General features: G+C 45.8%; 1 protein-coding gene across 4 annotated transcripts in view; it reads right to left on the reverse strand.

Moving 5' to 3' along the window:
• The window catches only part of atrn (attractin), a 161,190-nt gene that overhangs the window by 69,545 nt on the left and 75,774 nt on the right, over positions 1-15,871 (reverse strand). For all 4 annotated transcript variants that reach the window (XM_088919947.1, XM_088919954.1, XM_088919965.1 and 1 more), the window contains exons 13-24: positions 15,095-15,216; positions 13,417-13,555; positions 12,981-13,162; positions 10,008-10,227; positions 9,449-9,634; positions 8,336-8,557; positions 7,262-7,399; positions 6,274-6,367; positions 5,672-5,724; positions 3,518-3,612; positions 2,399-2,477; positions 2,009-2,166 (exon numbers count right to left, since the gene is read on the reverse strand). In XM_088919947.1, the coding sequence (XP_088776073.1) occupies positions 2,009-2,166; positions 2,399-2,477; positions 3,518-3,612; positions 5,672-5,724; positions 6,274-6,367; positions 7,262-7,399; positions 8,336-8,557; positions 9,449-9,634; positions 10,008-10,227; positions 12,981-13,162; positions 13,417-13,555; positions 15,095-15,216 (1,688 nt within the window). The remainder of the gene's footprint in view (positions 1-2,008; positions 2,167-2,398; positions 2,478-3,517; positions 3,613-5,671; positions 5,725-6,273; positions 6,368-7,261; positions 7,400-8,335; positions 8,558-9,448; positions 9,635-10,007; positions 10,228-12,980; positions 13,163-13,416; positions 13,556-15,094; positions 15,217-15,871) is intronic.

Genomic DNA, 15,871 nt, shown 5'->3' on the forward strand with positions numbered 1-15,871 from the left:
CCTTTGTTGTTAGGACTAGAAACCATTACTAATGAGTTTCACTTCATTTAGAATGCAACATTTTAAACTGAAAACATTGAGATTATAAATCCAACTTCGTACTTATTGCTCTGTCATCACTGCATGTGGAAACCATTCCTCCTCTGGCGGTGACAACAGAGCACTAAGGCCATGACATATGGCATTTTCTAAGGAAGAGGATGATCATTGTTCTAGGACTCAAGGACATCTGCAAAGAAAATTATGCACAAAACACAGCTCTGTCATGCACGCTGCCGAATCCATGCTATGTGATATCGGAGTTTTACTGGGAAGATTAAATGGTGGCAGAGCCATTCTGGTGAGGCATTGAGAGACATCAGGCACATTTCTACTGTACATAAGTGCCAGTTGTTTTCTCTCAGCAGAAGGATAGCCAGCAGAGCACCAGGCAGGCTGAGATCTGCCAGCTCTCACACGATGCACTGCAAGGCTGGGCCAACAGCTTGGATGCAACACTGCATGTGTAGTCCTCCTAACTACAACACTTTGCCCTGGGCGATGCAGTGTAAACCCCAAGTAATCACATCGCTAACACATTTGCAAAAGCCTTAAACAAACTATGCCTGCTGAGAGGAATCTCAACATCTGCTTATAAAGACACCAGATGCAAGATGTTAGTTATCAGATTTTACTCTCATTAATATCATAGCTAACAGTACAGTTTAAAACTGCAGGGTGGTATTTCACACTAAAAGGGGTGCACCAGTTCTCTTTAAAATCTTCCAGTTCAAAGACTTTCTTGCGCCCAGTGTTACAGTCTAAATATAGACCATAACGCTCCATTAAAACCCTCGGAACATATTGATTCTTACATTTAGAGATTTGCTGCCTGAGACATGGAAACCTCAGGTGCTCTGGATTGTCCAGCTTGTGTACTGGGAGACGATGGGAAGGGAGACATGGATATTAAGAAAGGTTGATTTCTAGAGAATACTCTGTAACTCCTCTTGACTGGATGCTGTTAAAAGCAATTTTAAAATGTCACAGCTGCACACACTTCAGAACACGGGAGGCCTCTCTGCAATCTACTCTTCTGGAGAGAGAATGGCCCTCAGCTTCCCAACACCTTGTGATTAACCCAACAGATCGCAGGTAAGTGGGATGAGGAGAACTCGTCACTCAAAACTCCAGAAAGAGCTCAAAGCTTCCACACAAAAGTCATTTTTCATTTTTCACTTTTCTGAACTCCCTTCAAGATTACTAACATTCAGCTATGACAAGCCCTGCCCACTGGTACCAACCACAGCAGGAGATACACTGGGACAGTGCCAACATTGAGCATCTCAGATTGGTTTTTGGAGTACATTTCGGTCTGATTTTAATTAAGCTCCAGAAGTTGATTTAAAGTATTTAAAGATTTAAAGTATGCAGAAACTAATTATTATTACTCCTAATGAATTATGTTTCTTTATATTGGTAAAATGTGCACCCTGAACTAATAACAATTAGCTTTGGTTGTAAACAGTGGTTTCAAAAAGCTGTATTTTTTTTCAAATACAGTGTCAGTTTTGTCCTGTTCAAAGTGATGGATTATATTTCTATTTTAACTCATTCCCTCAAAACAATGTCATCTACCTTCTTTCTATTCCCCTGCAGTTGAAACAATATTTAAAATTCATTATAAGGATGTGCTTTTAACTCAGTCTAAAAGGGTTTTTAACCCATCTCATTTCAGGATGTGTTTTTTGGGCTTGCTTCTTGGTTGAACTCTTGGTAGAATAGTAGACACGGGTCACTAGTTTTTATTTTACTAGAAGTACAGTTACCAATAAAAGATTGCAAGCTTGCTCAAGCATGGTTAGATATATGTCACCCGGAGACAGGCTGATATTACTGCAGCAAGCTGGCACGTTTCACTAGCATACTTAATCATGAACGCCATTCATGCACAAACTGGCTCTGTGCTGATACCACAGGTGCGACAATAGCAACAGGAGATTCATTTGTGAAATTGAGACATGCTCACCTGGATTTTAATTGGCCAGGTGAAGTTGCTGACATACACAAAAAAGGTAATGTTGGGATTGTTGCGGAAGTCGAACTTCTCATTGGAGAAACTGTCCTTGTATTCCTTGATGTTGCTCCTGGAGACTATGGGGATCTCCTCACCTGCCTGTGTGCCAGCTGCGGGAGGAACAGAAAGAAGGCGAGGTAAGACAGGGGGCTTCTCCTGCCCCGTGAGCACTGTGGGCCTGTGATGAATCCTGCACAAAGTCACCATTTATGCAAATTTGGAATTAACGAAGCAACCAGGGACAATTTCGTAATTAAGAACTAAGTAATTAATCTGTCAATTAGATGATTTAACAGCTCATGGAAAGAGCTCCTATGGCCAATGGCTCACAGCCATCTTTACCTGCAAAACTGGTCGCCCAAGTAATGTTGAGATTGAAGTTCTTTGATGCATTGATGAACATGTCCAGGTCCCGATTTTGCTAGATCAAAAGAGAAGATATTTTAAAAACCTGGCAATGACATTAAAATGTAGACAAATATAGAGTGGTACACACTGAATGCAGTACATGTAGCTATCGGGAAAGGCTTTCACAAAGTGCTTTATGGTACATATGTCTTTCAAACAAAGGAGGCTATTTCATGAATCAAAGTTAACCTAACAAGGACAAAATCGCTAAACTTCCAGATGCACTCTTCTGCGTTTTAATCAGTGATTACATTGGTATGACATAATGGACAGTTCATACAGCTATTTGTTTTTGTATCCTTTCTCAATTTAATGTTTTTTTTACAGAAAAAAAACATACATTAGCCTTGAAAATCATGAGTATTTCGTGCAAGCAGTTACAGCTCCTGTCAGGAAGATACATAACTAGTCCAGAGCGCAGGAAGCTCTGGAAAAACTGCGAGCACAGATCCACATCCAAACCAGGAATCACATGAATGATTTAGCCCCTAACTCTGCCTCTTTATAACGGGCCACCATACGTTCATGGAGGGGTACGTCCTGCCAGGCCGGTCAGGGTCCCTCAGCAACACTGCAGGTCCCCTGGGCAGGAGGAGCCCCAAGAGAGGACGCAGAAGTGCATCTCCAACGTGGCTGCCAGCAAAAATACACAGCGACCAGCCCTGCTGTACTGCAGAGAAGTCGCAGGCTCAGAAGAACTGAGCAAGCTACCAAGACAGTCTGCATCATTGACCAGGGGGCTAGAATACACAGAAGCCATTGGTGGCTGTGACCTGTTTCAATTTTTTTTGCACACTCGGGGAGACAGCTCTCATAACGACTCCTGGAAGAGCAGAGGATAAACACCAAAACCCTTTACTGCAGAAAGGAATGTGCTGAACACAGAAATTCACAGCAGGAAGATCCCAATTTGAAATGCTGCAGCAGCAAATTAAAAAATTCTGAGTAACATAAGCTTAGGAAAAAGCTCTGTAAAACTCTGTTACAGTATGTCTCTAGAGCCCAGCACAGAGGGACAAGTGAGAAAGAAAGCAGTTCAGCAGACAGGCTTACCTCCTCCGGTGTGGCAACAAAGTTAATGGCCGTGTAGTAGCGATCGTCCTCTTGGGACAGGCTGAAGGTGAACTGGTAATCGATGAGCAGGGTATCTGCATGCACACAGAACAGACAGGACGTCAGCACAGAGGCCCTGCATACCTTCAAGTCAAAGACCAGGATCCAGGCAGCCCAGTCAGTTATGCCATGAGACTTTTAATGACCAAGTGATCAGGTTCTTAGTTTACATTCAATCCACAGAACAGTACCCCCATAACACAATGTCCCCAGATACCATATTGGGACATTGGTGTGGAGATTCTAGTACAAGGGAAGAGTGCCCCCTGCTGGTCCAACAATGCCACTGGCAAATGCTTACCAGTACCGATTAGTCCCACTTTCCTAAGCCATTAAGCTGAGATGAGATCAGGCTACAAGCAGGTGATATTGCTGTCACCCATTCTGGAAAGAAGGCAGATAATTGCTCTGACAGCACACCTGCCACACTGACACTGGCAGAGTGACCAGTTCACAGGGCACTAGCCAGGATATCTGCAAAGGAGGCTGCACTGTCAGCTATACAGAGCAGAGGATGATGGTCTGAACAATTCAATTCCCATTCAATTTTCTAATTAATAATCCCTATTACCGTTTTGATTAGTTTAAAACAGTCAAGGCCCTGCCCTGGCTGGTAGGCTGGTAGGCTGGTATTTTTCCTCTGAGACAGGGTTACTATGAGTACACACTCACAGACAATTGGACTACACAGAACGGCGTGTGGCTTTGTGAGTCTAAACCCTTAAAGGGTGAATCTAATGCCTCATGAGACAGCACTAGAAGATAAAGTGCTCCTTGTGAGCCATGAAAGGAGCTTCCCCAGAGACTGACGCTCTGTCACGGCTACAGGATTCAAAATTGCTCCAAACAAAAACTAAAAATAGTGATGGTAGTCATGATTATATACACGGTATACAGAGGCAGACACAAAAACACTTAACTGCTATTCCCAGGCCAATCTATTATTAATTAGCATAATGCGATACCTAAATACCGGCCGTGCTGAGAAGTACCAGATTTTGCAGGAAGAACAGAAGAATGTGTCCTATTCTTATGTATAGAAAACAACATGCACTGAGGAGATCCAAGTGAGGATTCTTGTAAGGAATTACTGGAACAAAATAATGTGAAAAGGCATCACCCAGATTCCGGGAACTTCACAATGCTGCGTCTCTATATTTTTAACTTTGTTTCGCTTTGGCAGCGATTTCAAAACCACAGAGCTTGTGCATCGGCTGGTGCACATGGCGCTGGGAAGCTCTGAAAGCAGCCGGCAGTACTGGTGCTTCATGGTGGGGAAGGAGGAATTGGAAATTGATTTGAAGACAGCTCCACCTTTCAAAGCACCATGGATAAGAGCACCAGCCCGAGGAAGAGAGGAGTAAGGGACTATGAAGAGGAACGTGCTCTCTCTTGCAGGAGACTGCACCGCAACTTTCCAGGAAGGCCCTGGTCCCCCTGGCATTCAGAGGCATTGGCATCTTTCCTGGTATTGCTGTCTGAACCTCTAACTCACAGGATCACCGACGTCAAAGCCTCTAGAATGGGAGAAAAGTCGCCAGAACACGCAACACTCCAATTTCCTGATTAATGAGAAACTTGCAATGCAATGTTTGCAATGTAAGACATTAACAGTAAAAAATGCAATATCAAATCAAAAATAATAATGAGTGGAAACAGCATTACAACAGCACTGCAGATATACTCCTAAAGTTCTGTTTTAAATGTAAACAGTAATTCTATTTAACAGGCAGAACCAAAGCAACCATGTAACTACCTTAAGAAACAATAAATTTCCTGCACTGCCCTAAGCATGTTTGAGAATTCTGTGATTCACAATTGAGCCAATACAGGCAGAAACACTGGGGTCCAGGTTAATGCCAGTGTACCGATCAGTCTACAAGCTCCTTGACACTCCGGCACACCCTGCTTCGCACCTGGAGGACCTGCCATCATGAAGAGCCCTGAGCCTCCTGTCCAGCTGCTCCCCTACCTGTGGATTAGAAACACTGACTACCTGCAGCTCCCCTCTCACCAGCTTTCTGAAAGCTCAGCACTTCTGGCTTGAACAGGACTTGTACACAAACGGTCATTTTCAATGCTGCATATACTCACAATAGCAGGTGCCTTTGAGGGGGTTGCCTTGGTAACGGCTCTCTACCTCACACCTGAAGCAGACAGAAGCGGGCAGATAGTTAATCAGTGTGACAAGGCGCCTTCACAAACTCTCCGAGTGCCAGGCAGGCAGCGCACATTAAACAAGGCCCAGGAAGACAGCGCACACCACAACACCGCGGAGAAGAAAGGAGAGGAAGGATCTGGCAGAACGAGATTGTACCCTGTCAGATCCACGAACACACACACAGGACACCGTAATTATTGTGAATAACAAAGAACAAGCTCCCTGAAGCTGTCAAAGCAAGGCTTAAATTAACTCCAGCATCACAGAAATAAAAATATCTTTGCTAAAGGAACCTGAAACATTTTTTTTTTTGCTTTTGTTTTCTAGAAAGCACGGGGGAGGGCCTTTTTTAAACAGGCCGGGTCGCCTATCAGCTATGCAACCCTGGGACACACAGGTCACCTCTGAGGGCAGAGGTGCAGCTCTGAACACATACACGCAGGCAGGCAGGCAGGCAGGCAGGCAGGAGAAGAAGATGAATGACAAGAAGGAGAAGACAGCAGAGAAAAACAGCCCAGGAGGCCAGCGAACTCACAGGTGACAGCGATCTCCCTTGATCCCTTTGGTGGTGCAGAAGCACTTCCCGTTGTGGGGGTTACACATGCTGGCATGACCGTTACACTTGCAAGCTGAAATCACACACAGGGGACTGATTAACACACAGATTCAACAGTCAGTGGCATACCAAGCTCGGTTAAGAATAAGGACATTTTTATTGCAAGTTTTCAACTTTTCAAGTTCCATAATCTAGCAATCAAAAAGGCAAGTTTAAGTAGTCAAATGTTAATGCCTGGTGAAAATACAGCACCACTGCAGCCAAGGCTGTGCTGCTGGTGGACATGACAGTGTGACTCCGCAGACTGGAGCTCCAGCTATCCTCTTCCTTCAGGCAGTGCTGACATGAGGTGCATATACAAGATACAGAAAAGAGGAAATTAAACCATGCTGTTTATACAGCTCAAACAAATTAGCTTGGACGGTACTGTAAGTCTCCAACTGCTGTTTGTCCTGCTAAATGTGTTGTGCTAAAATTCATCAATACGTTGATGCCCATCTTTGAGCTGAACATTGTAATAATACTAAGAATAATTGCATTTAAGCAATGCTTTTTATCCCAAAGGAGTCAAAAGGCACTGTACTGTACATACAGGAGGGACCCAGTTCATCCACCTCTGAATGGGAGCCCTCAGCCAGGTGACGGAGGCACCAGCAGCCCCCGAGCGCACAGGTCCAGTGGAGAAGCAAGAAACTGCTTCACCGACTGAACGATTCAACCTCTTACCAACAACACCATTGGGTCTTTAATGTTAAAGCGAGGCCCCGAGTGCTTGTTCATCTCATAAGAAAGATGCCTCCTACAGCAGTGTCACCCGTCACCATGCTAGGGCACTGGAATGGAAATTCTGGCGCAGAGGGAAAAGCTCCACCTGGTCTCCCTGACAGGTGTCCCATCCCAGCCTTCCCCCGAGACCTGGGGGTCAAGCTGCACAAGCACTGACGCCGATCGAGGTAGAATGACTCACGCTGGCAGGTGCCCCCGTTGGTGGGGTCTCCGTAGTACCCAGAGATGCACGTCTCGCAGTGTCGGCCCGTGGTGAGGTCCTCACACTTCTCGCACACGCTCTCGTTGACGCACTTGCTGTGCCCGTTGCACTGGCAGGCTGCCCACACCCATGACAAAAACGGAGACAGCGCATTAGAGCGATCCTCAAAAGCCATTTCGTTCTCCGCTGGGTTTCATAAACAATTTCCCAAAACCCTTTGATGCTGGCTTTGACCCTCACTTTTACCAAGGAGCCAACAAGCGGGTATTCTACATCAATGCCCAGCAGCCGAAGCAAACCATGCTAATAAAGCACAGGCCGAGTGGCACCGGACCGAGAGCTCATGCCAAGGCTTCTCAGAGACGGAGACACCAGCTGCCCCAGTTACTACTACAGTATGTTACTACACCACATCCGGCTGACGCTTTTCTCCAAGCGTCCATCCCAGTTCTCCTCATTTCTCCTAGCACTTGCTCCAGGGTACAACAGCAGCAGCACCTTGGCCCTCCAGCTCTGAGTCCAGCCCCTCAACATACAGGCCCAAATCTGCAGTGAGCTGGTCGAGAGAGTCTACAGCTCTCCCAAATGGCGCAGGTGTGTGAAAACAGAGAGCGCTGGAAACCATTCTGTCGTGCCAACGCCTGCTCACAGATCACACGTACACCCGCCTCAGGGAGGAACCTCTCCTGTACAAGGGCTACACCTGAGGCTGGCCTGTTTGTTGTATCTTTAACTCTTTAGTACATAAGGAAAAAAGACATAACTTCATTTGAATTTGCCTTATATCAGTGAATGCTGGCATTCTGCACAGCTACATCACGATAACCAGACCAAGTCGTAAAAGAGGGGCAGATGTACCACCTCAAAGCAATGGGCAGTAAACGGGCCTCCTGCACTGACCAATCTACAACATTCAGAGCACAATCACTGTAAGTGGCGTTTGCAGGCAATGCACTGTTCTGGTCCTCTGGACCTCCAAGCCAAGGACCAGTCTTGGAACTCTAGTCAGTGCAGTGACAGCCATGCATCAGGCCCTGCAGGGGATGTCCTTACCTGGGCAGTGAATAAAGGACCAGTTGTACTTGTTCTCTGAGGGGCACATGGTGACGTTGAGGGCAGGCTCCTGGTAGGAGGCAGAGCTGGGGGGCTGGAACGGCCCCCTGTAGGAGCCCTCGATGCACTGGCCCTTGCCCGTGTTACTGGGATCTGTGCACCAACCACAGCCCGGCTGGTCCAGGCACTGCCCACAGGTCCGGTAACCAGAACAGTTCTCAGCTGCAACAGGAGAGTTACAGCATCAGCACACAGGGCACAACACCCACTCCCAACAGGCCACACTCTTACCAAGACACTACCAGCTCAGAAGCAGGAAATGAAATCTTCAGACCCTCAAGGGGTCCCTCAAGGACCCCTGCACAAAAGGGTACACAGGTCCCTTTAATACTCCTGCTCCAAGACCCGCTAAAGAGGCAGGGCTAAAGGTTGAATGTGGTGTGAAACAATATCAAACAAGCTGCAGCTCATAACATATGGCACTGTATTACACACGGAGGGGAGACTGTAGCTCAGGAGGCTGTGTGAAGGCACAGAGTTCAGAGACTGGCACATGGCCGGAGGGAGTTGGAACCACTCTGTTACCGCACAGTGACAGCGTGTTCTGAACCACCATACCGTATAACTCCCAGTTCTTTTTTGTTTCAGACTAGATTTCTGTTTTGATTTTGATCATTCTGGATTAAGCAGGAAAGAAACTCTGTCAATTGCGCAGTGCCAAAGAGGAATTCCGGAGTGGATGCACATCTACAGGCCGTATCACTGACGGAATGCCACACTCGTGCATGAAGCTCCTCCCGATATGCTCTGGCATCCCAGTTCAAGTCTGTCTTCACACTGTACAAAACCACATCATTCTGCCAGAGAAGGACAGGGGGATGCAAAAACTGTCCCTTTTCAGTGTGGACAGATAAAAACGGTTTATAGCTCAACGCAAATACTATGGTAGATTTATAAAAAGCACCTGACATCCGAACTTGTTGTTTTTTTTGTTTGTTGAATACTCAGGATACTGCAAAGGAGAGGCAGGGATGAATTAGAGGTAGGATGTAACGGCGGTGTCCTGTTCTGTGTGAAAGTAAAAGGAAGCCTGTGTGCGGCTGGCTGTCTTACGGGGACAGCTGTTCATGGTGTACCACTCCATGCACTGGCCGAAGGGGAAGGAGGCCACATAGGCATTGGAGTCCACGCACTGCTTCATGTTGCTGCACCACATGCACTCCGAGCTGCTGCTGGTGCACTCCGTGCAGGCAGAGCGCAGGGCGCAGGGCGTGCGGCACTGCTTGGCGCTGTGGTTCGCTGGCAGGGGAGACAAAAAACACAGATCTGGCTCATTAGACACACGGTGCAAGAAAGCGGCACAGACGTTCATCTTCATGATGGCTGGCTGGGGCACAGAACTGTTTCATTTTAACTTCCTCGCTCATCTGCGGTGCATCTGAAGCGCTGGCATGTTCTGGAACTGACTGCTCGCCGAACGCAGGAATTTGCCAACATGAACCACCAAACAAAAAAGATGAAATGCTTTTTGAGGACTTGAAAACAAAAAAGAAAAGTAGGCTTGGATTGGAAACAACAAGCCTCCATCTAAGTGAAACAGTTTGCAATTTTCCACTTGCTCCCAGAAGCATGACCGAGGCCGGACAAGACGAGGACGCAGGGCCTGCCTCACCTGGGCGCTCACACAGGCTGCCGTTGACAGAGTTAACGCAAGTGGCTGCCTTCAGCCCGCTGGGCAAGGGTTCGGCCAGGTACCCACAGAACCCGGCGTCGCTGGGCTCCCCTGGCAGCCACTGCAGGGACGTGTTGGTGAAGGGGGACATGTCCTCCCAACACCAGTACGAGATGTTGATCTTGCGCAGACCCACCCAGGGTGTCACAGTCGCCTTGTACTGCAGAGACACAGGCACAGGGGACAACCCCTTAGTCATCAGCACACGCACAGCCCCCAGCTCCTTCAAACAAGGACAGCCACGATAACAAGGGGCAATTCATCACACACAAATCTTGTGCAGGTCCCCAGACAATACTGCTTTCCTAACTCCTAGACCACTACTGCCAGTGTGAAAGGCGTTCATGGCCAGGCCATGGACAGAATAAACCCCTCTGTATTAATTCTTAACTTTATCTGCTCTCCAATACTTTCAGGACTCCTGACATCTCTGTACTGGAATGGTACCACAAAGTTGCAATCTCCAATAACCTCTGCCTTCGCCATTACCTTTTCCTTCACATAGTTTCTTAGCTCAACATCAAAACTGGATAGGAGGAAGGGCTCTGGAGACGTGCCTCAAAGCTGTGCAGATCAAAGTAACTAGTGTCTCATTAGTGGATGTCACAGTGTCGACTCCCATACATCTCTGCCTGCCACTCCATTGCTTGAAATGTCTTGTTGACAAAACTTTCCTTTTCTTGGGGTGTCAAATCACCTCAAAAGCAAAACAATCTCAGCTGCCTCTGCTCTGACTGGGCGCCAGCTCGCTGCCCTGGAGAGACATGCTGACAGGTTTTCAATCCACTTGAAAGCCAGCTGCTGGCTTGAAGGAACTGCCTGAGCAATCATAGGCGCCGCCAACCTGTTAGCTGGACCTGTTTTGATAACCTCATCCCACATTGTTTCATTGCTGTAAACCATGTTTCAATGAGCTATTCAGAAGTGTCAATCTCCAAATCCCTCTCGGTTGTTTCAGCCAAAGCTTGGCCAAACTATTGTTTTCATGTCAACAGTTCTGCTGCAACATACTCTTCCACAAATCAAAAATGTAACAACTTCATCTAGTCTTTATATTTTATTCTGAACCTCCCAAGTGAAAGTCGGGAATTCATGCAACTATTTTATTGTGCAACTTTTTTGCACTGTAGAGTGAAACGTACAACCGCAATTAATGCTGATTAAAAGAAAAATCTGGCAACCACATTAACTGGCACTGCCTGTTCCTGATCAAAGCAACATTTTAATTCATGAAACATGAAATATCCCAAAGATCATAAAAGAAACCCACAGTCCAACTCTGATTCCAAGAAGAACTGTGTAAAAGAAGTCCAGTCACCATATCAGCCAGTCAGGACCCAACAGCACTACATACACTTACCAGCCAGGACTCTGTGCGGTATTACAGGTGAACAGCTCCCCACTGCTCAACAGAAGACTGTACTCCAGTATGTCCTCAAGAGATGTAGCAATTTAATAAGAATTTTAAAGCCGGTCATTATTTTATCTCCTCTATTCCCAGATCACATTTCCATGAAAAAACCCTCACTTGCTCACTGTGCGCAAATCCCGGAGCAGAATGCAGACCCTGGTGCTTATTGTAGTGTAGACAATCAGGACCTGAGTGGGACTGATAGGGGATGGATTCAACAACAAATTCTCTCTTAATTTCTGAGGAAATGAATTGAGAATGCAAGACTGTGCACCCCTAAGCTCTGGTTAATGCTAGATGGAGTTACTACAAAAAAAGTGCAGTAATTGCATTATACACCTGCTCCTCACACAAAAATGTGTTTAAATTGAAATGTTTAAAATAATTTTATCCTTAAAATTAATTTAAACATGTGCTCCCCAATATTAAGTAACTCTATTAAAAAGATAATATAAAAAATAAATCTTCTCTGTGGGCAATACAGGTGAAAATCAGGGCTCACTATCTGGCAATATTTTTCTTCTAAAGCAATTCTCTCAGTATTTATCTTTCCTTTTTTTGAAATTATCCAACAGATACAATTTGATGCAGACTATCACAGCATTTTGTGGTCTCAGTTCTGAGCTTCAAATTGAAGAAAAAGCCTTCAGTCTCTTCTAGTTATAAAATCTGGATTAATAGACATCAACCACTTTAAAGGAGAAATTTAGTGATAACACGGAGAAGAGGTTTTCAAAGCATCCTGATATAAAGGGAAGGCACCACCGATAATCGCAAAGCCCTGCTCTTAGTAGGCTGGCACCAAATACTATACTTACTGCTATTTATCTATTTATTTTCCATCTTTTAAGGAATACATAATTCATCCCATTATTTTTTAATATCCACAATAAACAATACAAAGGTTCTCTTTTAAAGCCACCTGATACCTAACCAACAAAACAAGGAATTTCAGGGGAACAATCATTTTCTTTCTCTGGTCTAGGGTAACACGACAGCAAGAAACTGTAATAAACTAAAAAGCTGTAAATCTGAAGGCTGAAGTGAAGGTGAAATAAAAACAGATGCACTACCAACACAGTCTATCCCTGGCATGAATACACTTCTTCACTCAGTCCACAAGAAGAGCTGGATTCTGTTAAAAGCAGAAAAGTGAATATCTGAGGAAACTGAAGGGCTTCGCAATGTGGTTCAGACCTTAACCCTTAACCTTAATCATGGCCTCCTTATAATCCCCATCTATGAATTGGCTTCATTACTCTGCTCTCCTCCCCACTAATAGCCGATGTGTGGTGAGCGTTCTGGCCCACTATGGCTGCCGTCGCATCATCCAGGTGGGGCTGCACATTAGTGGTGGTGGAGGGGAGTCCCCATTACCTGTAAAGCGCTTTGAGTGGAGTGTCCAGAAAAGCGCTATATAAGTGTAAGCAATTATTATTAATTAACCCACGACAACCCTGACCTTAAGCCCTTTCTCCAACAACCCCAGCCCTAACACGTACCAACACGTGCATGATCTGCAGCTCCTTCAGCACAAACTCCACCTTCTTCTGCGTCGTGAGGGACGCCAGCACGGCGTTGTAACTCCGGCACTGCAGCTTAGCGTTGTCGTAGCTGTCCTTGGTTGTGGTGAACTTCAGGCACGAGTTGCCAACCAAGTGCCAGTTCTCCCCGCAGATATTTTCTAAAACATGAAAGAGAAAAAATAATAAGAAACCCCAATCTAAATCTAAAAATCTACAGGAGTTTACGGAGTACACTAAGAGCACAGATTCGGGGAATAAGAGCAGAAAAAAAACTGAAAAATCTTGACACAGCAGGAGGGTGTTAGAGTCGGGACTGAGGCGTAGTGCTGAGGGATCTGGTCTTGTAGCTGCAGGATTGTGCACAGGTCTTCACTCTAATAGTTAATGAAGCGAGAGCAGAGGCGGAGCTCACCGGGCAGGGCGATGCACTCCTGGTTGCGCGGCTCCCATTGGCAGTTGTGGTCCATGGCGCAGCTCTTGCAGCTGGTCTTCTTGTTGCAGACGTACTCAGGGTTGTCCTTCGGGCACGTCTCGTACTCTGTGATGGCGCCCTGGAGAGGAATGCAACAGAAAGAGTTCAGCCAGCAGACAGGCCGAAACAAACCCACACACACAAAGGGAAAGAAATTAAACTCCTAGTTATAAGGCTTTGCGAGACAAAAATGCATTTGGCAATGTCCTTTGAGATGTTAGCCAAGAAAAGCTTTGGGTTAAAGCCCCTGGCTTAGGGGCAGCCAAGAGGCTGGAGGAGGCCCTGTGGGTAGGAGGAGTGGAGCAAGGGCAGCTGCACAGGGGGAGAGGGGCTGCAGGAGGGCCTGCAGAGAGAGGAGCAGAAGGAAGAGAGAGGGGCTCTCTGGTGATTACAGCTCTTCAGGAAGTGATGTCAAAGGAGTAAGAGTTTCAGCAGCACAGGTAATGGAGACCTTGACTATAGACGTCCCTTCCTGAATGTTCATTATGAAAAATGCATCATGAGCCCCTGGCACAAACCTAGGAGCAACCATTATTCTAGCTCTCTACACTGGCTGCTGAAAATAGAAGGATTCACATTCTCCCAGCAATTTAATCTTTACACAGAAGATTACAAGAGGATCTGAGCATTTAAAAAAAACAAAAACAAAGCATTCAAAGCTATCATAGTAAATTCCTTGGATTAATTTTTTAAAAAAGCTAGATGAGATCCTTGGATCAATTAGATACTAACTATCAGGGCGGTGCGGTGGCTCTGTGGCTAAGGATCTGCGCCTGTGGCTGGAAGTTTGCTGGTTCAAATCCCATGGTGGGCAGAGGAATCCTACTCCGTTGGGCCCCTGAGCAAGGCCCTTAACCCCAACTGCTCCAGGGGCGCCACATAAATGGCAGACCCTGCGCTCTGACCCCAAGCTTCTCTCCCGGTCTGTGCGTCTCATGGAAAGCAAGCTGGGGTATGCAAAAAGACAAATTCCTAATACAACAAATTGTATATGGCCAATAAAGTGATATCAAATGGGCTCCTTTGTGTTATGTGGTTGTTAATGTGGAGGAAAGGAGTGAACTGAGCTACAGCGTTTCCAGCACCCTCTGGGACAATGCCAAAGACTGGCACAGCACTTTGTATTCTAGGAGGGAATTTACAGAGAGACATGTCTTTGGGTGTGTATTTCTAATCACTTGTGTTACTTTACAATAAAGAGCATACGCACAAGCAGAGTATTGTGACCTTACAATAAACTGTGAATTTCTTAAAAAGAAATGCTTTACAGCACACACTGTCAACCAAGTACTGGTCAAAATTATATTTCTCTAAAATGCCTACAGTTATTTACAGCAAGCACCGTGTCAAAAGCCAATCCCTTTATTATGCATTAATTATGTGCGACACTGTTACAAAGGGGCTTATATATGACAGCAAAGGATGCTAGAGGTCACAAGACTTGGAAACAGCTTCCTCAGCTGGGACTGCAGTCTTTGCTAGTGCTCAAGACTCACAATAATGCAAAACCAGGCTCATATTCCCTTCCCAAAAGTTCCTACGGACTGAGATTGTCATTTCACTCTTTGTCAAGTCCGCCCTCCCGAAGAATCCCTGCTTGTGAAAGCGCACGACTCACCGAGACCGCAGTGCAGTTGTTGCTCATGGAGATGCACTGGTCTACGCACCACTGGCAGCCGTTGGTGTTGGCTGTGCAGCTATAGCAGTCTGTGTACTGGTCACACTTCTCTTTGTCAGCATCTGGGCAACACAGGACAGAAGGAGAAACATTCACTCAGTAGCAAAGCAGAATTACAAGTCAAAACCGTTTTATAGTTTTATGATCTCTTCATTCCATTCCAAAGTAGATTAGTATCCGCTGTTTTGAGGAGAGAAAAGGGCTGGTCAATGAAATTTCCAGGATTCTGTCATTAAAAATATCAACAGCAGGCTCTATATAAAAACATGTTTCAGCCACTTGTACAACAAGAGGAGGCCATTGGACCAATTTAGCTGTTTGATCTGTGATAGATGGGCAGCACAGTTGTGCAATGGTTAGTGTTGCTGCCTCACAGCGCTAGGCCCTGGGTTCAATTCCTGGGGTGCAGTCTCATGGAGTCTCTCCTAAGGTGCATCCTTCCCAGTTCATATGGGAGCTCTGGTATGTGTAAATTCTTCTATGTATTCTGCCTAAATATTTTTGTCATTTTCACTGCAGTTTCTACAATGTTTGATACCACAAAATAGAAGATTAGTAAACTTTACTGTTCCCAAATGCTAACTATAGCTAAATCGAGACCACCAATACACATTCGAAAGAGCACGACCCTAGTGCAGATCAATGTGATACTCCACAGATTACACCATCCCAATATGACTGGTCACTCCTCATCTGTTTGCCATTCACAAAAGAGTT

The sequence above is a fragment of the Atractosteus spatula genome, chromosome 1 (assembly GCF_055471065.1).
Source record: "Atractosteus spatula isolate fAtrSpa1 chromosome 1, fAtrSpa1.hap1, whole genome shotgun sequence".
Taxonomy (NCBI): Eukaryota; Metazoa; Chordata; class Actinopteri; order Semionotiformes; family Lepisosteidae; genus Atractosteus; species Atractosteus spatula.